This window comes from Giraffa tippelskirchi, chromosome 6 (assembly GCF_054371585.1).
Source record: "Giraffa tippelskirchi isolate mGirTip1 chromosome 6, T2T-mGirTip1v1.2.pri, whole genome shotgun sequence".
In the NCBI taxonomy this organism is placed as follows: Eukaryota; Metazoa; Chordata; class Mammalia; order Artiodactyla; family Giraffidae; genus Giraffa; species Giraffa tippelskirchi.
This window is the reverse complement of record NC_137280.1, coordinates 82,909,575-82,937,220: the sequence shown is the minus strand read 5'-3', so window position 1 is coordinate 82,937,220 and position 27,646 is coordinate 82,909,575. Positions and strand designations below refer to the sequence as shown.

Below are 27,646 nucleotides of genomic sequence, written 5' to 3'. Positions count from 1 at the left end.
CTACCTAGCCTCCCTGTTCAGCATAAGCACTGGCTGAGGCCACAGAGCCTGAGTGTGAATCTCAGCTCTGTCTGTTACTAGCTGTGCATCCTCCAGGCAAGAGGTCTCTTTAAGCCTCAAGTTTTCTGTTGTCTGTAAAGATGACAACATATCTACTTCAAGAAGTTGTTTATGAGGGTTCAGCCAGCTAGTGCTTAAATCAGTAAAGTGCTTAGAATGGTACCAAGTGCACAAAAAGCAAAAGATCTGCTAAATAAAAAGTATTCAATAACTGATACTGGGGCAATTAGGTTATTGGGTTTTTTTTTTTAACTTTTAAGTTATATGCCTATCTTATTCAACACATGAACATAACGTTGGTTAATTCAAGAATTCTGTAAAAATAAAACCATAACAATTTCTAACTCTCCTCCAGGAACTCATACTGGTTAGCACCAAAGCTCTGGCACCGTTACACAGAAATTTTTACCTTTCAAGCATCTTTAGCAATTACAACAGCAAGAACAGAAATTTTAGGGATTTCCCTGCTGGTCCAAATCCACCTGCGAATGCAGCAGACACGGGTTTGATCCCTGGTTGGGGAAGATTCCACATGCTATGGAGCAATGAGGCCTGTGGGCCACACCTCCTGAGCCCACATACTGCAACTGCTGAAGCCCATGGACTGAGAGCCCCATGCTCTGCACCAGAAGTCACACCGATGGAAAACCCATGCCCTGCAACGAAGGGTAGTCCCCGCTCACCACAACGAGAGGAAGCCTGCGCGCAGCAATAGACACCCAGCGTGGCCAAAAATAAATAAACTAAAAAAAAAGGAATCTACCATGCAATACAGGGGACACAGGTTCAATACCTAGTTAGAGAACAAAGATCCCACATGCCGCAGAGCAACTCAGCCCACACCCCATAACTACTGAGCCTAGGTGCCACAGCTGGAGTCCACGCGCCTCAAAGAGAGACCCCGCACGATCCAACTGAGACTTGACTCAGGCAAGCAAACAAATAATTGTTTTTAAAATTTAAATAAATAAGGGAAGGGCATGTTATTTAAAAAACAAAAAATTCTAAAAATCCAACAGAGAGGAATGGCTAAATAAACTGATCACCTATTCTGCAGACCAGTAAACACAGCCATCTGAAAAGCAGGAAACATGAGCACTTTCCTGTGTCAAAGGAGTAGGGTATATCACAGCATAATCACAACTGTGTGAAAAACCAAAGCCTACAATGAGCAGAAAGACTGCTAACAAATACCCCCAAGTGCCAGTGAATGTCAGTAAGAACACAGGTGGCTTCGCCCAACTTTCTATTCTTTTCCTTTTCTAATGAGCAAATACTGTATTAATATTTATGGCAGAAACTTTAATTTTAAAAAATTGTTCTGTTCAAGCAAAGAGGCAATAAGACAAACGGAAGACAGTTGAACGGAGAGCAGTAATAAATCACAAACAACTGCTGTGACGTATTGCTCATCTTATACTCACTCTTTGCATGCGTCTCTCACCACATCCTCAAATCAGCACAGACAAGGAGTCGGAACCCATATGAACCTGACCCATCCTCATACTCTTCCTACTGACACCACAGCTCAAAATAAACACTTCACTTTCTTCTCTGGACACCATCAAAGCAACAGGAACACTGCCCTGCACTTTACAGGAGGGATTCAGAAGAGCACCATTTAGAGACCTACCAGTAAACAGGGTCCTCCTTGAGAAGAGCTCTCTCTTTGGGAGACAGGCTGCCTCCGATGATGCGTGCGACCAGCTGGTCAATGATGTCCACCACCTTGTGATCTGCTCGCTGGGGGACTTCTGGAACACACAGAAGGTCTTCTCTGAGAAACACATGGGACCACATGGGGCCTGGGAAGGTCAGGATAGAGCCTAAGGATGGAGCCTAAGCAGGCACCAGCAACTGACATCCTCCTTCACAAGAGACCAGCATTGAAAAGAGGGAAAGGGCCTGTTATTCTAGAAACCAATATACAAAATATCCTCTCAAAAGCTATAGTAGCATAATCACTAGGAGAGAAACAGTTGCAAACTTAGTGACTGTACAGAGCAATACTCTATAAAAGGAAATGGTATGTAGCAACTCCACATCACTTTTTGCATGTAGCTTAACTTGTTCACAGTATAAAGGGGAAAACAGAAAGACATAAAATGTAGCTAGGTATAAAATAATGTAAAAAGTATATCTAAACTGTAATTTGCAATATGAAGAAAGGAAGAAGAGATATAAATAAATAGACACACAGAAAGAAAGATTAGACAGAAATATACCAGAAAGTTAACAGAGGTTATCTATGGGTGGTCGATTTAGCAGGGATTTCACTTTTTTCTGTGCTTTATCTATAAAAAATAAACGCATATGATGTATAATCAGAAAACATACATAAGCTCACAAAGAAAAATTGTCCAATTAAAAAAGTTAATATTAAAAAAAAGTCAATAGTTCCACGACAGGTGTTCACAGAAGGCATCTGTTGAACGTTTGAAAAAAACATTTTTTTAAGTGTGAATTTTCTTTGATATTTGCCAGTTTTAATAGCACAGATGGTCTATTTGTTCATTCATTCAATAAAAATCAGCCCTGAACTGGAGAGGTTTTCCAGTTTGTTGTGGAATGGTGTCGATATTCTCAACATCAGTGTGAGTTCTTAATACAGGATGCGTCAATCCTTCAATCGTCATTTCATTTCCCCTCTGAAATTATTTTCTTTTTGTTGCTGTTGGCTCTCACTTTATAGAACTGCTAATTTTACATGATTTTACAAAACAGTAAGAGCTTCAAAGTCAGAGGCTTTCAAAGACAATGAAATCTGTGCATCTCTGCAACCAACTCTAGAGAAGATGACCACAGTTAAGGGCCAGAAAGTGGATCTTACCTTTGGCCCAGCAATCATTCTGTGGATATCTCCTTTAAAGGAGGACTCAACTTTTTTTTTTAATGAAAATAATAGTAGGAATCAAGAAATTCAACCAAAGATATCCTCCCAGCATCTCTAACAGTAATGCAAGTAGTGGCAGCCTGTGCCCCGTAAGATGTGGGCACTGGTGCCATCTGCCTGATGACCAGACAGGAGCCAATGCTTGGCAGATGCCAATTTCACAGAGACCCAGCTGTGCTCAGGCTCAGAAGCCTTTAATAAAAGGCACTATGACTCAACATCAAGGGAGATGCAGCAAATGCTGCAGAAACAGAGCAAAGAGCCTTTGGTAACCCTGTAAAGGAGCAGACTGCAGTGTTTTCAGTACAGCAAGATGGCAGCTACAGGCATGCCTGCACAGCAGCACAACCAGGGGATGGTGGTGGGCAACTTTAGGTTGTGGGGGACCTTTTCGTTCCTCTCCGTATTGTTACACAGACTTTCCACCCCACTATTTTGGAGGATGTGGGGAAGAGAGGTCCCACTTCAGCCCTGAGCTCACTTCTGAAAGGCTCCCTCTCTGGCAGTAGGTGTGGCCGCCCATCCACGGAGGGACCTACCCAGTGCCTATAGCAGTCAGGGCTCCACAAGGGTGAAGACTGAAGAGATTCAGGGACAAATGCAACTTACCAACTTGACTGGGGCAATGGAAGCTGAAAACTATATCAGAGGAAAAAGGGACTTCCTCAATGGCCACTATGTGTGCTCATGACTTCTGGGCTTTCTGGGCTGTGAAAACACCCATCCTGGGAGCGAAGGGCGAGGGGAAAGGGACACCACACAGCCAGTCACTTCTATTTCTATTACCTTCTTCTTTGTCTTTCCCCTCCCCAGTAAGCCAACTCGTTAACTGCAGGTTACCAGGTATACTTAAGTGATCTCTCAACCTCTAGCCAGTCTAGAAAAGTGAGCAGGTGAAAAGGTGCCTCCACCACCTAGCCCTCAGAACAGTTCAGAAATAACCTTCCTGACTCCCCATGCTGGGCTGGGGCCTCTCCTATATCCCCTTAATCCCAGCACAGGAGGGGCTGGGTTTTGTGATTTCTTCCCTTCAGAAGCCTGGGGGATCCTTAGAGACTGTGGCCTATATTTACTTTCAAGTAATTACTCGGGGCTGGGGGTGGGGGGGCGGGGCAGAGAAGGGGTACTTTTGGAACAAGGCTTCTTAACCTTGGCTGTAAGATGATACAAACACCCAGATAGTAAAGCAATACTGCCTACAAACATACATCCACACGCTTACAGGACTGGCAGGCATGTATGAATGAGTGGCAGTCAGTGTGCGTTTTCTCCTAAAATTCTGATTTGTTTCCAACTGGCTAAAGAACTTCTATGTACAAATATCAAAGAGAATGAGAGACATTACAAAAAAGCAAACAAATCACAAATAGAAACTGCTGCTGCTTTCCTTACCATCACTCAGACCACTCAGAGCCTTGGCCTGAATTTCAGGTTTTGTAGGAGGAACAGCTTTCTCCTCATCTCGAGTTGGCTCGGATTCAGCTTTCTTGACCTGGAGTGGACACCCACTGCTGACCAGCCAGGCCTTCAGGTGATCGATGTACTCTCTCCCAAACAGAGTAGAGTCCTCAAAGTTTGGAAATGCGGCAGGAGATGGAGCTATATCTTGGAGGCCGACGGCTTCCAGGATTTTCTCTTGCCGGAAGGAAGAGGCCAAGGAGAATGTCTGTCCCAGAAGTGCTAAAGACTTCCGGCAGAGAGAATTGGTGGTCTCCAGGGCAATAGCCAAGTCCAGGGGGTTAGTGAGGGTCTTCATCTTGACACTCAGCTCGTAGGCATTGCAGGCCATGAGCAGGGGTGTGACACTCTTCAGCAGCCGGTCTTGTAGTCTCATTATGTATTTATCAAAGGGCTTTATGATTTCGAAAAAGCAATTTTTGGTCTTCACAGCACCTTTGTCTAAAAGCATGTTTAAAAACTCGTTATCAACTCTGGGTGTTTTCAAAGCGGAGTGCTTTAAAAATTTGATAGTAAAAAAGCAAAAATCTCTGTGCTCTGGTTTTAAGGAGCATTTGAATGAGGCGAGCATCTTAGCACAGGTTTCTGTTTCAAGTTCAAAGAGAGTTTGGAAAAGTTGGGAAAATTTAACATCATCTTTTATGGTGTGGAATCCTGCCCACTTGATTATTTCTATTCCAAATCTCGAGAAGACATCTGACTTATCTATGATGTCGAAGCTCATCTTTCTCCTGGGGAGCCGGACATCCTTCAGATCAAGCCCCAGAGGGACTTGCCGGGTGGGGAATTGGACCTCTTCTGTCCCTGGGTTCGTCGCCAGGGTCACGTCGGGACTTGAGGTGGTTTTCTGGATTTGGTTAGTGCCCTGAGTTTTGGGAGTGATACGACTCATAGTGGGTACCTTTTTCGTGCTCACGTTTCTCAGCATGACAAGTTTCCCAACCCCCGCTTTAGAAGTGAGCAGGCCTTGAGTCTCCCCCTTTCCCAAGAGAGCACCCTCCTGGTCAGCAAGGTTTAGACCTCGGCCTCTGCCCTGGACTTGGCTGCTGCCCCTGAGCACAGAGTCTGACTCCCCTGGATGGTCCACGTCATAATCACGACTTTCTTTCTCCAAGCACTCTTTCTCAATCAGCCTGGAGGAGCCAAAGTCTCCCAGTAATGCAGAAGGGCCAAAACTATACTCCTGTGACCAAGAGGATTCTTGAGAAACTGAGGGGGCAAAGTCTTGTTCCCAAGAGCCACGGAGTGCAAATTTCCAGTCCTGAGAACGGAAATGTCCCAATTTCCGGTGGCCAAAGACCTGGTCTCGGGAGTTAGGATGGGAAAATTCCAGGTCCCGACCACATTCTTTGCGAAAGTAGCTGTCTTCACTTACAGAAGGGTTGCTTGACCTGAAGGAAGGTCCTGGAAATATATCACCTCTCAAGCCTTCTCTCCCAGTGTCTCGAGGATGAGTTACAGATGCACTCAGAGTATACCTGCTGTCGCTGTGAATGTCATCAAACATATCTGCTCTGGCTCTTGGGACTGTCCTTAGAAGATCTGAAATAAGCAATCCAAAAAGAAACACAAAGGTATGTGTCAGACTAGAGGCTGCAAGTGGATGATCCGCAGACCACCAGCAGGGTGCTTTCCCAGTCAGAGTGAGTTTTAGAAACTCACATGGAAAATATGTGTGGTTTCTACTTATGAAAACAGAAGAGCTATGAGTACTGGGCCTGCATTTGGCCTGATGATAGTCCATGGAGGCTAGGCAGCAGTGCTTGCTGCTCACTCATTCAGATCTTTTGCCCTACCTCTGTTTTACAAGGCTTCCCTGGTGGCTCAGCTGGTAAAGAATCTGCCTGCAATGCAGGAGACCTGTGTTTGATCTCTGGATTGGGAAGATCCCCTGGAGAAGGAACGGCCACCCACTTCAGTATTCTGGCCTGGAGAATTCCACGGGGTCGCAGAATTGGACACAACTAGCAAGTTTCACTTTCATTTCACTTTCTGTTTTACAAGCCTTCTTTTAGACTCAGGGATGGGCATTTGGTTCCCAAATAACCTGGTCTTCTTTACTGTGACAGGAACGCTTGTGTATCTCTACTTCTATCACACAGCAGACGGGTTTTCTAGAGGCTGCCTGCCTCCCCTGCTTCCTGTGAGGAACTCGGCCCACAATGCCACTGAGGCAGGAGCTACATCTGACAGTGCACCCACCACTGCTGGCTGGACCTTAGCTGAGCCCTTGATCCAAAGGTGGCTGACAGGCTCCCTCAGAAAGGGTCATTAAGCCAACCAATACCTGAAAAAAGAGACTGAGCAAATAAGAGGGAAGGCAGAAGTTAAACAGGCCACCACAACAGAAACCACGATGGAAACTAAACACTATGTGCTTCTGTCCTCCTCTGTGCAGAAGTGAGAAACATAGGAAACTATGTTTGCATTTGTTCATTCATGCATAAAGAAACTGGAAGGGGAATTCCCCCAGTGGTTAGGACTCCAAGCTTTCACTGCCAAGAAGCTGGGTTCAGTCCCTGGTCAGGAAACTAAAATACCATATGCAGCATGGCACAGCCAAAAAGAAAAAAGAAACTGTAAGAAGTCAAAAACAGAAGTGAACTATGGGCACACGGGAACAGTGGGCCTCAGGGAGACATTTGCACAGAGCACCTTTCTTACTTTCTGAATCAGAATCTATTACCTAGTCAAAAAGTCAAATGTACAAGAGAGAGAAAGATGCCAGGAAGTGGTGATGGGTCAACAGGCCACAGGAAACCAGGGCTTTGTATAAATCCAAGTTTATCTGTCCAACAAGTACTTACTAAGTACCTACTGTATATGGGGACTGTTCTAGGCCCTGAAGTTATAGCAGGGAAAAGACATAGCAAAGTCCTTACTTTCTTGGACTTTTCAGTTGAGGAAGCCAAATAATAAACAAAAAATTCTTCAGGTGTAAGGAAATGCCAAACTGGCGGGAATGTGAAGAGGGAAAGCCATTTTTAAACAGGCTGGTCAGGGTGGACAGCTCTAACAACAACGTATCTGAGTAGCAGAGGCCTGGTGTGAGGGATAAGAATGTGCAGTTATGGGGAAAGCCTACCAGGTAGAGGGAGTGTGAGGACTAAGCCCTGAGATGAGTACAGGACAAATGTGGTGAGAAGAGAAGAGGAAAGCAGGGACAAAGTGGTAAGAAGGCAGCACCTAGATTCTGTTGCACACGGAAGTCCTGGGGCATCCTGACTTAATTAACTAGGATGAGGTGTGACCTCGGCATTAGGATTTTTAAAAAGCCCCCAAAAAATTCTAACATGCAGCAAAATTATTGGACTACTATGACAGGAGATGCAAACAGAAGTGGGTGCAAACCAGATCAAGCCAGGCCCTTGACAGGACTTCAGAGTTTACTATGAATGAGACAGAAAGCCATGGGGGGTTTGGAGCAAAAGGATGACCTCACTGGCTGCTGTGTGGGGAACAGACTGCAAGGGACAAGAGTGGAAGTTAAAGCAAGGAGTCCACCAAGATAATCCAGATACTGATGGTTTCTGATGGCCTGGTTATGGTGGGAGCATTAGAGGAAGAGTGGTGGCTGGATTCTGCCCAACAGGACCTGGTTTACAAGGCCTTAGAAAAATGCAGCAAAGAGAGAGAAAGGCTGACTGATGGACCATGCAGCTCTGTGACACAGAGATGGTTCCTAGCATCCTACTGGGCTCAGAGTCTCCCCCTGCCCCAACCTTTCTTGAGGTAACTTATGTATTAGTGTTTAAGTCTCTAGATAAGATAAACCAATTCAAATCTCCAAATATATATATACATACGTATATATACACATACACGTGCTTTTACATATACACATATATGTATGTACATATGCACACACACATACATGTGCCTGTATATAAAAACACACGAAGTATTCAGGATTCATAGATAGCTAAAAGAATTAAAGGATGCACAAAACACCACAGATACGGTTACTTCCGAGGCATAAGGAAGCAGCAAAGAGGCTTTTTACATCCTATTGTTTTTTTTGGCCCCGCAGTGTGGCAGGTGGGATCTCAGTTCCCCAACCAGGGATCAAACCCTGCCTTAGGAGTGTGGAGTCTTAACCACTGGATGGCCAGGGAAGTCCCAACATTCTGTTCTTAACTACTTAATCCTTCCAATCTTTTTAACAGGAATGGTTCTGTCTGCTGTTTATACAATTTTTGAAAACTCAAGACTTTGGAGACAGCTTCTAAGCCTCAGTTTCTCTGGGTCCAAAGCACATAATAAGTTATCCCCACTCCAAGCACTTACACTCATCCAGCCAACATCAAGGAAGCTGTCTCTTGAAGGCTGGCTCAAGGGCTGGTGCAGCAGCAAACAGTACAGGCCCAAAGGAGGCCTGGAGGAGGCCAGCCCATGGCAGGGGATCAAGTACACAGTGTAAAATCAATCTCCAGGCCTACTAGGGCCTCCTAGGGGAAGATACCTGTGGACTAGGTCTTACTGACTGAGGGAATTAATCACACAGAGCTGAGATGAGGGATTCACAACACAGACAGGCACTCAGTATCAGTGAAACAACAGGCCTAAGGCAGAGGATGAGAGCTAGGAGCCTCATGCACTGTGGGGTGGGACCTCCAAGTTGTCCTGCAGTTTACTCTAGGACCATTTTTTATTCTGCTGACGTGATGCTTCAAAACTTTGCAAAAGGAATGTTTTCAGGCAGGGCCTACATTCAGCAGCTCCACAAGGCTCCAAGGCCCTCCTATCTTGCATACCAGTTACTTGGCTGCTCCTGCACTTGTCTGAGGATGTAAAACCAAAATAGGGTGCTCCAAGAGCCTAAGCTTGGCTTTGGTCCTGCAAAGTTAGCATTAACAGATCTGTGGGGAGAGAAGATTTAAGGGAATGAAGCCAGAAACTGAAAGACATTTCAGGAGATTATTGCAATAACCAGGTAAGACCTGGTAAGAGCTCAAACCTGGGTAGTGATAGTGGGCATGGAGTCAGGCAATTTACTTAAGAACCCTTCTTTAGGTGGGGCAGGGTGCCTTGGGGAGAAGCTCTGGAAAAGACAATACCTCCTTCTACGTAATGATTTAACAGGTGGACCAAGAGAAAATTTTATGTCCACTTAAAAATAAGACGGTAAAATCTGAAGAGTTGCAGGTTGGGCCCCAATTCTAAATACACGCTCCATCCACCCATCTCACTCCCCCCAAAACCACGCACTTTAATTTACCTTGAGCTTTAAACTGAAGAGTTTCACCTACAGCCTCACCACTGGGGTCCATATATCGGTTAGCTTTTTCCTGCAATACAGCATCAAAAGTCTCCTGTGCAATTCTCCTTGCTGCCATGTTTCTCTGACCTATAATGAGAAGAGGGGGAAAAAGACACTAAGAATGACAACTAATGCTCACAAAGCCTGATCTATTCCACTTAATCCTCAGAGTAACCAAGCAGTAATCCATAATCTGGTATGGCACTTCAGAGGAAGGCTGGTTTCTTTTAAGGGGAGCTCTGCCCACATGAACCTCACAGGTGTGTGTTGGCTAAGAAAAAGTAAGATAAGGATGTCGATCTTGGACAACCTATTTTGCTTCTCTGAGGCCATTTTCTCAGAATCCGTTAAAAGAAGCGCTATAAAAGCAGCTTTGTCTCCTGGGGCTGCTACAAAACTGTATGAAGCAACACACATAAGAGGAGCATAAACCTTTACAAATGATGTTTAGGAAAGACATGATTTCTCCCATTTTTATTTTCCTATTTAATAGACATGGCGAAGAGGCTCTGAGAGCTAACTTCCTCTCTGACAGAGGCGTCTCAGCAAGTGAGGGGAGAAATCCCTGACTAGTGACAATGACCTACTGACAGAGCTTACTCTGTGCCAGCTCCTGTTGAAGGGGAGGGACTCCCACAACACTTCTTGCAACAACCCAATACACAAGAGGGGCCTATTATGAGTGAAATTACACAAAAGTGCAAAAGGGAGGTTCAGGCTAAGTGACCCATCCAAGGTCAATCAGCCTGGGCTGGAACCTGGCAAACAGGACACTGGTTGCGGGGACAAAGCCCTGAAGATTGATTAGAAAAAGACTGAGAAGCAATATTGAGAAATCCAGTGGCAGTGTCCTTACTCAGCAAGATATTCCTTCAATCTAAAAACCTCCAACCTCAAAACCCAAGTCTGCCCCTGCCTGACAGTCATTTCTTATAACCATTACCCCCTTTCCCTATTCTTCAGGCCTTTTCCCTGGCCCCCTTGTTGTCTGCTATAGAAGGGCAGGGTGTCCCGGCCAGGTGGCCCAGGATCAATTCAAGTGATCTAACCTCTCCGTGCCTCCGCTTCCCCATCTATGGAACGGGTAGCTCATGGTAGGGGTTGATGTGGGGACCGAACCAGTTAAAAAAATGTCAAAGAGGCGGAGTCGGCGCCCCGCCGCCGTTATCACCCCACCAGAGGGGCCGCTCCCGGCTCAGGCTGAATGAATGAACGAACGAATGAACCCATTCAGGCGCGGCCCGCCTCCTCCCGGCCTTTGAGATCGAAGAAAAAGGGGCGTCGGGCCTCGAAGGCCGCAGATCGCCCCCCAGGCCGACCCGGCCGCGATGCGTCCGCCGCGCAGTCTAAGGGCCGAGCCCGCTGCGCCATCGTGGAGACCCGAGGTTCCCCAGATCGAGTCCAAACCCTCCCACCCCCGGGCCCACCCGCCGACAACGCCTGGGCCCGGGCCTCACCCGGAGCCCACCGCGCGCGGAGCCGCCCCCGCCACCGCCTCAGGCTTCTCACCCGCCGCCGCCACCGCGCGAGGCGGGGACATGCAAATAAGCCAACGGTCTCCGCAGCGCCGCGCCGCGCAGGCGCAGGCCGAGGCCGAGCCTTAAGGCACAGGCGCAGGCGGCCGCCGCCAAACCCTCTCGCGCAGGCGCACTGCCTAATCTTCAGGGCCGACACTCTCGAGGCAAAAAATTTCTCTCCCTGGACCGGCGGCGACAGGAAGCGACCCGAAAAAGGCGACAGAGACGCCGTCGCCGCCAACTTGTTGGCTCTCTCAGCTTTACCTGTACTCGCGGTCACTCTTGGTCACCCCGGGAGCGGTTCACAGGACTGACGGAGGCTGAGGCGAGGCCTCGCCAGAGCGCCTGCGCACGTACGGCGGCCGAAAGGGACCAAGGGCGGTGCAGCCGGAGACCGCCGCGAACCCCACCCTTGTGAGCAGCGGCGGCCGCCGAGCCCCCTCGCGCGAGGAGCCGGGAGTGGACGCCGCGGGGTCGGATTACTGACGGGGGCGCGCCCCTCAAGGACTTGGCTTTGGGTAAATGGTAGACGTACGGAAGCCGCCCGTGGACAAAATTGCCCACTTCTGCCTGTCGTTTTCTTTTCATTTATTCATTCTTTCACTACCTGTATATGTACTGAGTGCGTGCTGCATGCCCGGCCGCATCCTAGGTAGTGGGGGTATTTAATAAAACGAGCCCCAGCTTTCATGCAGATTAAATTTCATTGGGGAGGAGGCTAGGGCAGTAAAAGCAAATAAATAGATGAAACATTTCACTCCATGTTGAGATAATGTTAAAATAATAAGGGAGTGATGCAGTAGGAGAACGGGGGCTGCTTTATGAAGGATGTCCCTCGGGTAGCTGAGAAGAATGAGAAAGAAGTGGGAAGGCACAGGTGACAAGGTCTAGGTAAGGCAAGTGTTGGTAAGGAGACTGGATTTTGTTTAGAGAAGGCTGGGAAGCCACTGCAGGGTTTTAAATAAGTAAGTGAGATGGTTTCTGCTTTCCATTCACCCTCTGGCTGCCTCGTGGAGAACAGAGGCACAGGATGCTGCTGGGAGGAAGTTGATGATGCCACCTGAACCAAGGTGGGTGTGGCAGGCAGAGGAGGATGAATCATTCAGGGCCCCTGGTTTGTCAGGGCACTATTTTCTTGATAAGCAGAACAGTGGCTTAGAGAGGGAAGCGGGCTGTTAGTTGGGAGCCTTGATGACTCCCTTCTCCCTAGCATGCCTTTAAAAAATTTTTTTATTTTAATTGGAGGATAATTACTTTACAATATTGTGATGGTTTTACACCAACATGAATCAACATGAATCAGCCACAGGTATACATGTGTCCCCCCATCCTGAACCCCACCCCCCATCCCTCTGGGTTGTCCCAGAGCACTGGCTTTGGGTGCCCTGCTTCATGCATCAAACTTGCACTGTTCATCTATTTTACATATGGTAATATACGTGTTTCAATGCTATTCTCTCAAATCATCCCACTCTCACCTTCTCCCACTGAGTCCAAAGGTCTGTTCTTTACATCTGTATCTCCTTTGCTGCCCTGCATATAGGATTGTCATTACCATCTTTCTAAATTCCATATATATGCGTTAATATACAGTATTTGTCTTTCTTTTTCTCACTTAACTTCACTCTGTATAATAGGCTCCAGGTTCATCCACTTCATTAGGACTGACTCAAATGCTTTCCTTTTTATAGCTGAGTAATTTTCTATCATGTCTATGTACCACAACTTCCTTACCCATTCAACTGCTGATGGACATCTAGGTTGCTTCCAGGTCCTCGTTGTTGTAAATAGTGCTGCAATGAATATTGGGGCCCAGCCTGTCTTGGACGCAGCATGAAGGCTGGTAATGCTGTTTCTCTCCTTTCCTGGCCTGGGCTGTTCCCCAGGTGACTCCCAGATGACCATTCCCAGGCACCATCTTTCTCATGAGCTCCAGCCTTGTACTCTCATCGCTGCCCCCAGCCCCACACACAGGCTGTGCTGGACCTAGGGGACCTTGAAGGACTTGTAAGTGGTGGTTCCAGAGCCACACACTGACCTCCCTAGCCCAGTGATCTCAGGGCTGGGCAGAGAGAGGTTCCTGAGTTGAGAAGAGCCGAGGGTACACAGGCTCTGTCTGAGTAGCCAGGGAAGGCTTCGATGAGGAGGCAGCCTGGACAAGCTAGTGGGAGCTCCGCAGAAGACCTAGGTGGAGAGAAAGTGTCAATGAGACAGAATAGGGTCTGGCCAGGTTTCTTGCTGCCTCTCTGAGCTTCAGATTTGTCATCCTTAAAGTAGGCACAATGACATTCCCCTTTACCACTTCTTCTGTGACCCAGTGGCCTCTCGTCATTGGCCCTCTTGGGTCTGAAGCGTGGCCAGGGTGGTGGAAGCAACATGTGGTGGCAGAGCCAGAAGCAGAGTCCCCCCAGTAGCACCCAGCCCCAGAGCTGACCAGGACCCTTTACCCCCACCAGAGCAGGCTCCCCACTGAGAAATTCTTGTATCTTTTTTAAAAAAAATTATTTATTTGGCTGCTTCGGGTCTTAGCTGCAGCACCAAGATCTTCACTCTGTCATGCAGGATCTTTCACTGCAGTGCACAGACTGTTGGGTTGGAGAAACTCTTTATCTTGAAACAGAAAATCCTTATTCTTTTCCTCCAGCTTTGATTTGGAAATCCTCAGCAACTGCTGAACAGGCTTCCTGTTCTGGGAAATAAAGAGGGGGAGATACGCAAGGGAGAGAAGCAAGGTGTTTAAGTCCCTAAAATCCTCTACCCACTAAGGAACTGACCGAAGCACCTCTTAAGGAAAAGAGGAAAAGAACAATTGAGTGATGTTTATTGAGCTCTGTGCCAAATCCTGTTCTCAATGCTTTGTTGAAATTGGTGGGTTGAATTTTCACTACATTCTGTGAGGCAGATTCTTTGTTTGTCCTTGTGTCACACATGAGAATTGACCAAGAGCCCCACTGCTCCTGCTTGCCCTGGAGCCTGTCCTCCCCCACCTGACCCTGAGCTTCTGCACAAACACAGGTGGAATAGTCACATCCTGTGCTACCCCCACAAAGACCAGTGAGGGCTTGAGTGGCTTGTTTCCCCCACGGCCCACATTTGCCCCTTCCCGTGCCATTGGCTTAGTGCCGCCTTTGCCTTCGTCTCCCTAACACAGTTTCTATGCTTTCTGTGACACATGATTCTGGAATGGACCCAGGACCAGAAAAAAACAAAATTGTTCTAAAAGATGATAATACAGTAATCAAGAAAGGCCATCGTGTACTGTATGTTAGAAAATAGCATTGTTGTCAGTGTTAAATCTCTTGTGTTAAATTTCAGTTTTTCTGTGAATGTATAGGAGAGTGTCCTTTTAAAATTTTTTTTTTTAATACTTTTTTATTTATTTGGGTGAGTTGGGTCTTCATTGCAGCACACGGGATCTTGGTTATGGCTTGTGGGCTCAGTAGCTTGTTTTTTTTAATGCTCACTTGTCCCATCTTTAGCTAGCAGGTGCCCCAGAGGGTTGGCTCCTGAGTCCTTTGACATGACCCCAGTGGTCTTTAGATGCTTCTTTGCTTTCTGGTCTCACTTGATGCTCCTGGCTCCTCTGGCCTGTTTCCTGCCTAAAACTGGAATCAACTCTTACTCTAAGAGCCCTGGTTTCTTTGGTGGGAAATGGTAGAGACCACAGTCGGTGTTCAGGGTGCTCACTGCTGCTGTAGTATTATTTTCTCCAGGCATTTTCAGTTCATATTAATAGAAAATTGGTTCTTTATTTGCTTAAGAGAAAATGAGTTCATGTCATATTTCCAGTTCAAATTTAGGAGTTCTGAGTTTTTACTTCTCTGATTTTGTTAAAATTTTATTTTCTTTTATGCTGATTATTCATAATATAAACATCATTACTTATTTACTATATCTGTAATCATTTCCAAATAATATTACTAATGAGATTTCCAATGACATGATTACTAAAAACCGTTGAAGATTTTTTTTTGCAGTTCTATCTTTTGAGTTGGGAAGATCTGCTGGAGAAGGGATAGGCTACCCATTCCAGTATTCTTGGGCTTCCCTTATGGCTCAGCTGGTAAAGAATCTGCCTGCACTGTGGGAGACCTAGGTTCGATCCCTGGGTTGGGAAGATCCCCTAGAGAAGGGAAAGGCTACCCACTCCAGTATTCTGGCCTAGAGAATTCCACGGGTCCATGGGGTTGCAAAGAGTCAGACATGACTGAGTGACTTTCACTTTCACTTTCATCTTTAGGGTAGATCCCAGTTAGAATATGCAGTCATATCACTGTGTTTTAAAATTGCCTGAAATGATCTCATCCACATAGACATACTGTTAGGTTCATGGGTTTCATTTTGCTGTTAATTTTTAGGGATTGCTTTTATTTTTATTTTGGCATATTTCTTTTCTTAATCACATAAATCATTTACCTGAGTTCCAAATTCAACCCTCTAAAGCAAGGTATATTTAAGAGAGAATAATCCAGCTTCTATTCCTGCTCTCACCACTCTTTTCTCTACCTCCTCTTACAGATAACTATTTCTATTAGCTTCTAATTTACTTATTTATTTATTATTAGTAATAAAAGTAAATAATAAAAGTAATTTAAAAGTTTAAAAAGTAATAAGTAATAAATATGAGTTAATATTATTAATTTGAATAATTTAACATTATTAATTTCATTTATATTTTATTAGTGCTATGGTATGCTATGATAACATTTCATTATATAATTATATATAAAGTACATAACTATATAATAAAGTAGTATAGTTTAATATTATAATATTATTATAATATAATCACATAACATACACCATAATATTATTATCATTTTTTAACTGTTTATGTATTTGGCTGCTCCAGGTCTCAACTGTGGCAGGATCTTTGATCTTCATTGTGGCAAGTGGGCTTTTTAGTTGTGGCATGCAAACTCTTAGTTGCAGCATGTGGGATCTAGTTTCCTGATCAGGGATCAAAACCAGGCCCCCTGCACTGAGAGTGCAGAGTCCTAGCCACTGGACCACCAGGGAAATTCCGCAACATATATTATTAAGATATTATTTTACTTGTATTTTACTACTGCTGCTTTTCACTATCGGAGAAGGCAATGGCACCCCACTCCAGTACTCTTGCCTGGAAGATCCCATGGACGGAGGGGCCTGGTGGGCTACGGTCCATGGGGTCGCTAAGAGTCGGACACGACTGGGCGACTTCGCTTTCACTTTTCCCTTTCATGCACTGGAGAAGAAAATGGCAACCCACTCCAGTATTCTTGCCTGGAGAATCCCAGGGACGGCGGAGCCTGATGGGCTGCCGTCTATGGGGTCGCACAGAGTCGGACACGACTGAAGCGACTTAGCAGCAACAGCAGCAGCAGCAGCTTTTCACTATTGGAGCTTCCCTGGTGGCTCAGCAGTAAAACAATCAACCTGCTAATGCGAGAGATGGGGGTTCAATCCCTGGGCCCAGAAGATCCCCTGGAGAAGGAAATGGCAACCCACTCCAGTATTCTTTCCTGGAGAATTCCATGACAGAGGAGCCTGGCAGGCTACAGTCCATAGCGTTGAAAAGGGTCAGACACAACTTAGCAACTAAACAACAACAGCAACTTTTTACTATAAGAGCATACATTATATTAACATGCCCCATTTAGATAAAATACACTAAACTGCCTGCCTTCTTCTGTACTTTTAGACGTTCTATGGAAGTTAGGATATCACCCTTCCCTGTGACTCAGGTTGTTAGAATTTTTCCAGGACAGTTACAGGCTCTGGCCTCTTGGTAGGTGCTCTCTAGACGGTGGCCAGGTTCTCAGTTGCCCTCTGACCCTCAGCAAGTCTAACTTCTACCTTTTCAGCTTGAGAGTGGCTATTGGGTGTCCTTGGCCCCACGTGGAGGAGATAAAGATGGCCTCTAAGCGCATCACCCAGGAGACCTTTGACGCAGCTGTTCGCGAGAACATCCAGGAGTTTGAGATGGGGCCAGCGGAGGCCGTGAGAGAGGCCGTGGAGCAGTTTGAATCACAAGGTAGGGTCACGAGACTCGGTCTCAGCGCCAGTCTGGCTCTTTGCCTCAGAGCTGCCTTCAGTCCACGGCTCTTTTTGTTGTTGTTGTTGCCACGCCACTTGGCACATGGGATCCTAGTTCCCTGACCAAGGATCAAACTCACGCTCCCTGCGTTTAAAACATGGACTCTTAACCACTGGCCCACCAGGGAAGTCCCATCCATGACTCCTGATATGTAACAGAGTGGTGTGCTTCCGTGAGCACATCCCTCCTGGCATGACTGCCCTGGGCGCTGTCCTCTCTCTACCCTGTGCCCCTGGCAGGCTGGCCACTCCCACCCACCTCGCTGATCCTACCCTCTACTCACCTGGACCGCACCCTGACATCTACAGGGCTGGGTCTTTCAAGGTGGGTCTCATTTTAATGGTCACTTCCTTGAAAAGACTTTTCTTGACCCCCTCTAAAGAAACAGGGCCACCTGCCACCCTGCCCCACCTATGCCCCAGTGTGAGTTCATGGAGGCAGCAGGGGTATTGGTCACCAGCCTCTGAAAACAGGTAGCATGCCCAAGCCTGACCGTGGAGGAGAATGGTTAAGAGGGAGCTGTTGCAATAATGTGGGCAGGGTTGGGAGACCGTGCTACCCACAGCAGGACCTCCCCCCTCCCATGACAGGCCATGGCAAGGGATGGGGTCACCTGACAGAGGCAGAGGCAGGAAGCTGGGAATGAACACCCTATCCTCCCACTTCTCTGGCTTCCCATTGGCCAAACCCAGTCAGACGCCAGAGGGCAAGGAAGTCTGGGGATCCAACCTTCAAGGTCAGGAGCTGGCATCCCGGGCACAGAGTAGGGACTAAACACTGGACAGGGACGGGAGGGGTACCTAGACGTGTTCTGCACAGTGGGGGCTTCTTCTGGGCCTGCCAGCAAGGGTGGGGATGCAGCCAGGGTGAAGAGCAGTGGGAGCCCCCAGGGAGAAGACCACAGGTTGCACTCCCCTATGAGCCCACCAGGCAGAGTGTGTCCCTCACTGCAGCACTGCTGTGCATCCTCGCGACTCCTCTGCCCCCATTGGCCAGACAGGGCCAAGGCGCAGAGACCCCACACCCCACACCCCACACCCCACACCCTGTGTAGGCATGGCTGCCGGGCCCTGCCCAGGCGGGGGCGGGGGGGGTGGGTGGAGAGCTGGGCAGGTCCTGGAAGGCCTCCAGAGTAGGGTGGCCCCAGCTGAAGGGACACCAGGTGTGACTCTGGCAGGCCCGCGGGGTTGACGACTGTCTCTTGTTTCCTGACTTCCCTGCCCTCCCACAGGGGTTGATCTGAGCAACATTGTAAAGATGACCCCAAAAGTCTCTGCGGATGGACCCCAGGATCCCATACATGACATCCTGCAGGTAGGAGGGGGCAGCCCACGTGGGCCTCACGTGCGTGATCCTGCATCATCTCATTACTCTGTTGGGAGCACCTTTTTCCGTGTTCCCAGATGGCAGGCACAGACTCAGAAGGTCCAAGCCAGCCCAGCAAGCACAGGCAAGCCTGAGTGTGCAGCTAGGGTTTCCTGAGTCAAAGTCTGAGGGCCTCGTGGGGGCCCCCATGCTCTGCCCACCCACCCATGTGTGACATTCTGGGATTAGAGCTGACAGAGTGGACAGGGAATGGATAGCCCTCTAGGCCTAAGGGGCAGACAGTGTTCATGTTAGTCCTGGTGTTGGGATTCTTGGGGTGGAGGGCCCCCTGGAGGAACCTCTCTTGGGCCTCCCAAGCTCTGAATTTGCTCAGTAAAATGGACAGGAATCCCAGGAAAAGAGGGTGCAATCATAGGCTGTCACTTATTGAGCATCGACTGTTTACTAGCACATTACAGCCCCTCTTCGCCGCATTTAAACTGGCCTGTGTGAGGTAAGTATGTCATCCCTGGCTTTCTGATGGGTGAACAGAGACCCAGAGGCTGCCCTCGCTCTACCGTGACCCAAACAAGGAAAATACAGCTCACAGAGGTTCAGTCTTTTCTTTATGGTCATCCATCAAACTGGTAAGCTGTTGGTAAAACAGCAGAGAGTTCTAGTGTTTACTGAGAACCATCTGTGAATTCATTTCTATACCAGGCACTTGCTTTGTGCTATCTCAGTTATTAACCCAAAGATACCTGCAAGGGTGGAGTTATCATCCCATTTAACAGATGGGAAAATTGAGATCCAAAGAGAAAAAGTGACTCACCTAACTACAAAAGAAAGTAGTACTAAAAGAGAAGCTGGAGGAGACAGCCCTGGATGTGAACCTGAGGGAAATTATACAGTATTCGTCCTTTTGTGACTGGTTTATTTCACTTAGCTTGATGTCCTCAAGGTACGTCTGTGTTATACTACTTGTCAGAGTTTCTTTCCTTTTTATGGCTGAATAATATTCCATTTATGGAAACATTTGGGTTGCTTCTGCCTTTTGGCTGTTGTAAATAATGCTGCTGTGAACATGGGTGTGCCAACATATTTTTGAGCTTCTGTTTTCAGTTCTTTGGGGTATGTATCTAGAATTGCTGGGTCTCTTGGTTAAATTTTTTGAGGAACCACTGAACTTGCTTTCCACAGCAGCTACACCATTTTATATTCCCACCAACAGTGCACAGGGTTCCAGTTTTTGCCACATCCTTGCTAACACTTGTTATTTTCTGTTTCTTTGTTTTAACAGTAGCCACCTTCATGGGTGTAATGGTGTCTCATTGTGGTTTTGATTTGCATTTCCCTATCACTGCTGGTGCTGCTAAGTCGCTTCAGTCGTGTCCGACTCTGTGCGACCCCATAGACGGCAGCCCACCAGGCTCCGCCGTCAGAATCCCAGGGACAGCGGAGCCTGGTGGGCTGCCGTCTATGGGGTCGCACAGAGTCGGACACGACTGAAGCGACTTAGCAGCACCAGCAGTGATTAGTGACGTGGAGCATCTTTTCATGTGCTTAGTGGCCATTTGTATGTGTGTCTTTGAAGAAATGTTTATTCAAGTCACATTCTGATTTTAACTAATTTCTTAATACTCAGTTTCATCATAACATATCCACAAATTTGAGCTCAGCAAGGATTGGCTGACAGGCATTGTTGACTATCGTGGCAGTTGAGGCCAAATCTAAGCCCTTTGGGCTGATGGTATCTGTAGACCCGCCCTCCTTAGGGCTGGATGCAAATAATGTCATAAGCTCCAAGTGCTTGGGTTCATCTTGGGCTCAAGCTGAGGCGGGTCCCAAAGTCATGGCACTGAGTGGCCCCTAGACTTGTCTGTCCTGTTCAAGTTGTTGTCTCTGATTAAAATTTTTCCCCCAAGGGCTTAGAGTTGAACATGGGTAAACCAAGCATGTGTACAGTGTGGTTTCATTGGGCAGTTGCTCAGTAAATACTTTTGGAGTGAAGGAGAGAGACAAACAGGAGGCCTATGATATGGGCAGAACTGGTGAAGGTGGCTTTCACCCTCCTTAGAGAGCTGGCCGTTGGTGGGTGTGTCAGTTGGTTACGGCTGCCTAACAAACAACCCCAAACAATAGCCATTTGATTGTCTCTGGTGATTTTTCTGGGTTGACTAATCTCAACTGGATGGTCCTCCTGGATGGTCTCACTTGGGGACTTCATGCACTGGCTCCCAGGGCTAGAATGTTTCGTGTCTGTACTTCTGTGTGTGTGGCTCCTTGTCAGGGACACTGAGATAGCAAGGCCTCTGTCTCTCTCTGTGTGGCCTCTCGAGCTCAATCAATGCTCCTAAAAGCACACGTGTGGAAGCGGCCCCAGCTGGCACTGGCCCCACAGGACTTCCACCGAGGCCCAGATCCCAGGGAGAGGCCCCACAGGGGCACAGCACTGTCACTGTGACCTTCTTCGGACTGAGCTGACCCTGGTGTTTCTCCCTTGTCCCCTAGGCCCTGGATGACTTGCAGGAGTCCCTGGCCCACTCTCACCCCCAGGAGGCGTCAGCACACCTTGCCCGCTTCTGCGAGCAGTGCAAGCAGCAAAAGGCCTGCCGCTTTCTGGCAGCCGAGAAGGGGGCCTACTCCATCCTCCTCGAGACCTGGAAGTTGGCCACAGCAGGTGACCGGGGCCTCCTCCTCCAGGTCCTTGATGCCCTGTCTGCCCTGACTGATGGCCAGCCCGACCTCCTGGACACCCAGGGCCTGCAGCTGCTCGTGGCCACGCTGGCCCACAATGCTGACTCGGCCCATGTGACCTGCTCTGGGATCCGCTGCGTGCGCCACGCCTGCCTGAAGCACGAACAGAACCGGCAGAGCCTGGTGAAGGCCGGTGTGCTGCCCCTGCTGACGGGCGCCATTGCCCGGCACAGCCACTGTGCCGATGTGGTCAGGGAGGCCTGCTGGGCCCTACGTGTCATGACCTTTGACGATGACATCCGTGTGCCCTTCGGCCATGCCCATGACCATGCCAAGATGATTGTGCAGGAGAATGGAGGCTTAAAGGTGCTCATTGAGGCCGCCAAAGGTAGGAGTAGATGTGGCAAGAGTGAAGAGTCAGGGTTTAGGACAGCTTCAAGCATGGTTGGCTCCAGGCACCAGTCGCGTTTGTCAGTTTGGTCCCATCTACATGACAGCCCTAGCAGGATGCTGTCCTTACACCTAGTTTTTCCAGGAGAATTCCATGCCAGCGATCATTGGCCTGGACCACATCCTATGCTCACCCTAGAACCATTTAGGGAAGCGCTTGACTCTCCCCAACAACACAGACTGAGAGTGGGATGGGAGGGCTCCTCAAAGGGAAAAATAAGGGTGCTATTTCCCAAAGGTGGGGATGTGTTGCTGGCACTCACCATGGCTGCTCCCAGGTGGAGGTTTACGCTTTGGTTCATACTTGGCCACCAGTTCTCTTGCATGTCCATGTGCCTGACTCTGAGGTGACCCCAATGAGCCAGCCACAGGAGGTCACAGCACGGACAGTTGGGCATCAGAACTCCTGCCCCCTGGGCACTGCACCCCCTCGAAAAGGCCTGACTGGGGTCTTGTGCACAGAAGGTGCTGGAAGAGTGAGTTTCCCTTTGCAGCCTGCCCTGGGGCTCTGACTCTGTTGCCAGGCCAGTGTAGGCGACTCTGGCTCTGTCTGCAGGGGAGTGGGGCCTGCCCCAGGCTCCCCTCTGCACCTCCAGGGAGGGGGAAAACCAGGGCCTGACTGGCTGCAAAGTTGAGCTGCTTTTCTGAGGGGTGGGTTACATCTTCCTTGTTTATTTACAGGAGTTCATATCAGTGAGAGTGCTACAGAGAGACAGAACCTGTAGGGGGCGTGTGTGTGTGTTTTGGCATACATGTTTACATATATACACAGGAAGATTTATTGCAAGAAATTGGCTCATATGGTTGTGGTGCTTTCAGACTTATGTAGCAGGCTGAGGCTTGGGCAGGAGCCAGCACTATAGTCCACTAGAAAGCTTCTTCCTCTTCATGGAGACCTCAGTTTCCCTCTTAAGGTCCTCGGCTGATTGGATGAGGCCCATCCAGACCATTGAGGGTCATCTGCTATACTTAAAAGTCAGCTGGTCATGGATGTCACCACATCTCCAGAGTATCTCCACAGCACACCCAGGTGACAGCTCATGGAGTCACTGGGGGCTGTGGCCTGGCCAGGGGGCCGTATACACTGACCATCACTGAGCTCTGTGTTACCCACCCCCCTGCCGGCAACTCCCTAACCCTCCTCCCCACCATCATCCTCAGTCAGGCCTTTCCTCCCTGGTGCCTCTGAACTTTGTCTACAGCATCTGTGTTTAATTTTTGCCTGGGTCAACTCTATCCATATGTCCTTCTGCAGTTTCTAGGTGTCCTGTTGCACTTAGAAAGGTCATTCCCAACCCAAGATCATAAAAATAGTCTCGGATGTTTTATTATAGCACTATTATGGTTTTTCTTTTTTTAGTTGAGATCATCAGTTGTTCTGGAATTTATCTGGGGCAAGTGGAGGGGAAAGCACATTCGCGTGTCTTCCCCAACAGCCAGCAGGGGGCACCACAGGCCTGGGTAGCCCCCAGTGGTCCTTCCTCTCCCCCGCCTTATCCCTCCACCCCAACAGCCAGCCACCCAGCCAGGCAGAGGGGCCAGGCTGCCCTGGTGGAGCGGGATTTGGGATTCCCACCAGGAGTGCTGGCTCAGAGCCAGGGCTGGTTCTCCGCTCCTCACCCCAGGGTTCCCCCTCCCCCTCTGCAGTGTTCCCCGACAATCCCAGCATCCTGAGTGAGCTCTGCAGCACCCTGTCCCGCCTGGCTGTCCGCAACGAGTTCTGCCAGGAGGTCGTCGACCTCGGGGGCCTCAGCGTCCTGGTGGCCCTGCTGGCTGACTGCAATGACCACCAGGTGGGCATCCACAGGTGTCTCAGGGTGTGAAGTCCCTTTGCCTGAGTTTCTCTTATTTATTCTTGGCTGCTCTGCGTCTTCATTGCTGTGCTCAGGCTTTCTCTAGTTGCAGCGGTGAGCAGGGGTTACTCTAGCTGCAGTGCATGGGCTTCTCATCATGGTGGCTTCTCGTGTTGCAGAGGACAGGCTCTAGGGCACACGGCTCAGTAGTTGTGGTACACGGGTTTAGTTGCTCCTCCGCCTGTGAAATCTTTCCAGGCCAGGGATTGAACCCGTGCTCCCTGCATTGGCAGGTGAATTCTTAGCCACTGGACCACCAGGAAGGTCCCTCGCCTGAATTTCAGTCTGTCGTTTTTCTCAATACCTGGGAAAGGCTCTGGGTCTGCCAGTGAACTTGGCCCCTCTAGGCCCTGGTCAGCTAGACAGGCTTGCATCAGAACATGCTGGCCTTGTCTGCAGAGCCCAGAATCAAAGTTCGGTTTTCACTTGTCACGACCTGTGAGAAGGAACTAAAGCTTAGGGGGAAAACAAACTCACCCACCCTCTCTCACCATCCTTTAGCACCTTTGTGTTTTCAATCAGGAGTGAGAGAAGCAGAGTGGGTGTGGTGGGGGCAGCTGAAGTGTGTGATGCCTGCGCAAGGCCACCCTTGCTCTGGATGCTGACCTGAGCCACACGCCCCTCTGTGTGTCTGGCGGGGGTGCGGGAGGGGTCGAGGGGGTGATCAAAGTCATCCAAACGCCTGTCCTGGTTGCAGGTGGCCAGAACCACAGGGTCCACCTCCCCAAGCCTCCCCTGCCTTCTCTGTACAGCACGTGATAGATAACCTTGCTGTTCCATGCTACCTGCACGCCCGGGAGTGGGCCCATGTGTGTTCAGACAGCAGACATTGAAACAGCCCCACACCCTCCCTCAAGACCCCCCTCCCACCATCCAGCAACCAAGCACCTGATGCCTGGGTGCTGCTGGGGGTAACCTGTGCATTGCTGTCTCTCCAGGACCTGGTGAAGCAGGTGCTGAGTGCTCTGAGGGCCATCGCAGGCAACGATGATGTGAAGGATGCCATTGTCCGCGCCGGCGGGACCGAGTCCATTGTGGCCGCCATGACCCGGCACCTGGCCAGTCCCCAGGTACCCACCCCAGGGTTGGGGGCACACAGGTGGGGCCACATGGCTGGAATGCCAGATCAGTACCTGTATCTACGTGATGGTCTTTCCCATCTCTGGAAGCCAGGCCAGGCCTAGGGTGAGGCCAGCAAGCCAGAGGCTGAGTTGAGTGCAGGGTGAGTGAGGGCCAGGGTGGGGTGAGACTGTCACCCCTGAGAGCTTGGTTGATGCATCCCGGTATCATTTCCGTTACTGCTGGTCGATACACACGTAGGCAGACAGTGATCTGTCCCGGTGAGGTCACAGCACTCACTTGAGGAGCTGCTGGGGGGGGTTCGTCTGCCTCCTCTCAGCCATCCCCGTGACCCACCCTGCAGGTGTGCGAGCAGAGCTGTGCAGCCCTCTGCGTCCTGGCCCTGCGCAAGCCAGCGAACAGCCGCATCATCATGGAGGGCGGCGGGGCCCAGGCCGCACTGCAGGCCATGAAGGCACACCCTCAGGAGGCTGGCGTCCAAGTAGGCATGGGCGACAGGAGGAGAGGACGGGAGGCTGGTGGGCAGTTGGGGCAAGAGGCCAGCCAGCAGGTCACAGGGGTGGGGAGAGCCGAGGGTGCAGGTCCTCTTTGACCTGTCCCGTTACCACCATGACCCAAGCCTCCAGGGTCCTGCATCTCCATCCCAGCCTCGAAAACATTCTGAACTCTCCCGTTCCTTTTCTCTTCTTGCATTTAATCTTTCCTTTTCCTAACAGTCTCTTTAGAGGGATATGGGGGGGAGGAGGAGTTGGGTGGACCAGCAGATGGGGTTCTGCTGGGATTCATGGAAGGTTCCTGGCCCCACCTTAGGCTGCTGCTTTGGAGGTCAGTCAAGCTGAAGCATAGACAGGGCAATGCACACCCTTGTCAGAAACGCACCCTCCTCACGCTCCCACCTTTTGTACCATCCTGACTCAGGGACCTCCTGGTTGCTGGAGGTGCACCAGGCTCAGTCCCACGGGGGGCCTTGGCTCCCTCCTCCAGGACGCTGTGCCCTCGACTGGCCCATCACCTTGTCCACTCCTGACCACCCTGGCCAGGCAGGCCCTCATTTCACCTGCTTCTCCCCAGCTCTCCCATGTTGGGGTGTTTCTCAGCACTCCTGCCCGGCAGAGACAGAGGGCCCGAATGCTCACTGAATGAATCAACGGTGTACTTGACTGATGGACCCTGGGCACAGCCCTGCTCTTCCCTCTGTCTGCCTGCCCTCCTCCCCCGGCCAGGCTCTTGCCAGCATCCAAGGACATTGCTCAGAGACTTTGAGTCCCACACCTGAGGAATCAGCACCCCCTGCCCAACACTCGGCCACCCTGAGCTTCAGTCTCCTCACCTGGGAGTTGGAGGGATCAGCCCAGCCAGGGTGCCAAGAGGCTGAAGTGGAGGCATGGACCTAGCTTGATGAGTGATAGCGTAGGCACCTGCTGCATGTTGCCTGCCGTCATGTCATGTTATGATGACCCCAGGGTCAGAGTGGACCCCACCCCCTGACTCACAGCCACTCACCTGCTCTCCCTTCCAGAAACAGGCCTGCATGCTGATCCGAAACCTCGTGGCCCGCAGCCAAGCCTTCTCACAGCCCATCCTGGACCTGGGGGCGGAGGCCCTCATCTCGCGAGCCCGAGCCACCCACCGCGACTGTGAGGACGTGGCCAAGGCCGCCCTGCGGGACCTGGGCTGCCATGTCGAGCTCCGAGAGCTGTGGACTGGCCAGAAGGGCGACCTGGCGCCGTGACCGCAGGCTCAATGCAAGCTGTGACTCTGGGTGAGTCATGTGACCCAGGGACAGCCTGGGGACAGGCCAGCAATCCGTGTCCTGCCACTCTGCCCCCAGCTTCCTCCCCCGTCCGGAGAGCACTTTGCTGACTGGTACCATGTAGAGGCCAGGGAGTGAGAAGGGAGGATCAGTGAGGTACCTACGCGGCAGAAAGTGGCCCTCGGGTCCCAGCCCCTCTGCACGCTCTTCCTCTCGTTCACTGGCTGACAGCATCGGCTTCATCTGCCCTGTGTCACCCCGCCCCGACCCCACCGCCCTTTGCTAGTAGAAGTGCCCCCTCAGCGTTGCTTCCGGCTGGAAGTCTGTCTGAAATCTGGAAACCATACTGGCCAACCTCAAAGCAGGGCAGGGATCCCACTTCTGTTCCTGCAAGTTCATTCTCGTCCCTGCTGCTGCTTCTCTCACCAGTAAGTTGGATCAGAGGTGCCTTGCTGTGCTGAACAGAGGACAGGGACCAAGGCTCGTTGGTCTCCAGGTGTCCCAGGCCAGCCAGTGGAGCCTGGTAATAAAAGACTGTTGGTTGAACAATGGAGGGGTCTCTTCCATAGCACCACAGGGAGTGGAAACTGTAGCCAGTGGCCTCAAAGGACAGGGGAGAGGGGTGCGTGTTTGGGGGGGTCATGGGTTCACTGACAAAAGCAAAGGGTTTTGAGAACAGCCTGGGATATATGATTTGCTGTCACTCTCAGAGCAGTGGGCTGCTGGGGTCATCATCAGACTTGGGATCTGCGGGTGCCAACGTCGCCATGCCTGCATGCGCCCTGCCCTGGGGGCTCTGGAGCACCCAGTGTCTGGCCCCCACTCTGTGGCTTTGAGCTAGTGACACAACCTCTCTGAGCCTTGACTTCCTCCTCCATAAAATGGGGAGAGGGGAGGGGCTAGAGCCCCCTCCAAAGGGTGGTGGTGCAGAGCTGGGTGCATGGGAGACACCCAGTCATCTCACTTCGGTGCCCGAGTCACCCCAGGAGAATCGTCCTGCGCTCTCCCCTCTGACTGTGTCGAGGTCCCCAGTAGCCAGCTGGCTGGGGCGGGCAGCTTTCCCTCTCTGAGCCCCCGTTTCCCCAGCAGCAAGGTGGGCGTCACTGTTGCTGCCCCCATTGCCCACCCTCTGCAAGTGTCTTGGAAGTGCCGCCCGGCAGCGGTGCCTGGCAGACTCCAACTGTCCTCTTTATTCACCCTTGGGCCCATGTTGTGGTCAGCTGGCAGCTCCAGGCATCCCC

At 50.0% G+C, this 27,646-nt stretch overlaps 2 protein-coding genes across 25 annotated transcripts in view; one reads left to right on the top strand and one right to left on the bottom strand.

Annotated features, from left to right (window-relative positions):
- SUGP2 (SURP and G-patch domain containing 2) overlaps positions 1–11,537 on the bottom strand; it is a 32,193-nt gene extending 20,656 nt beyond the window's left edge. For 4 of the 12 annotated variants that reach the window (XR_014055603.1, XM_081496186.1, XM_081496185.1 and 1 more), the window contains exons 1-4: positions 11,129–11,191; positions 9,630–9,758; positions 4,346–5,953; positions 1,694–1,814 (exon numbers count right to left, since the gene is read on the bottom strand). Coding sequence is in view for 10 of the 12 variants with exons in the window: in XM_081496186.1 (XP_081352312.1) it covers positions 1,694–1,814; positions 4,346–5,953; positions 9,630–9,747 (1,847 nt within the window). In the remaining 2 variants the exon portion in view is untranslated. Of the gene's footprint in view, positions 1–1,693; positions 1,815–4,345; positions 5,954–9,629; positions 9,759–10,720 lie in introns of all 12 variants that reach the window. The other 8 variants (XR_014055604.1, XM_081496188.1, XM_081496183.1 and 5 more) reach the window with 4 other exon arrangements.
- On the top strand, positions 11,256–26,955 carry ARMC6 (armadillo repeat containing 6). 13 transcript variants are annotated; one of them, XM_081496196.1, is made up of 10 exons: positions 11,256–11,706; positions 17,035–17,204; positions 17,858–18,003; positions 18,499–18,581; positions 21,084–21,657; positions 23,367–23,512; positions 24,511–24,642; positions 24,996–25,133; positions 26,172–26,414; positions 26,835–26,955. In XM_081496196.1, the coding sequence occupies exons 3-9, from the start codon at positions 17,871–17,873 to the stop codon at positions 26,382–26,384; spliced, it is 1,419 nt and encodes a 472-aa protein (XP_081352322.1). In that variant the 5' UTR covers positions 11,256–11,706; positions 17,035–17,204; positions 17,858–17,870; the 3' UTR covers positions 26,385–26,414; positions 26,835–26,955. The 13 variants fall into 13 exon arrangements, with proteins under 13 accessions (XP_081352322.1, XP_081352317.1, XP_081352323.1 ...); XM_081496191.1 differs by lacking the exon at positions 17,858–18,003 and adding an exon at positions 12,210–12,258; XM_081496197.1 differs by having other exon boundaries at positions 11,256–11,713.
- Positions 26,956–27,646: the final 691 nt, after the last annotated feature.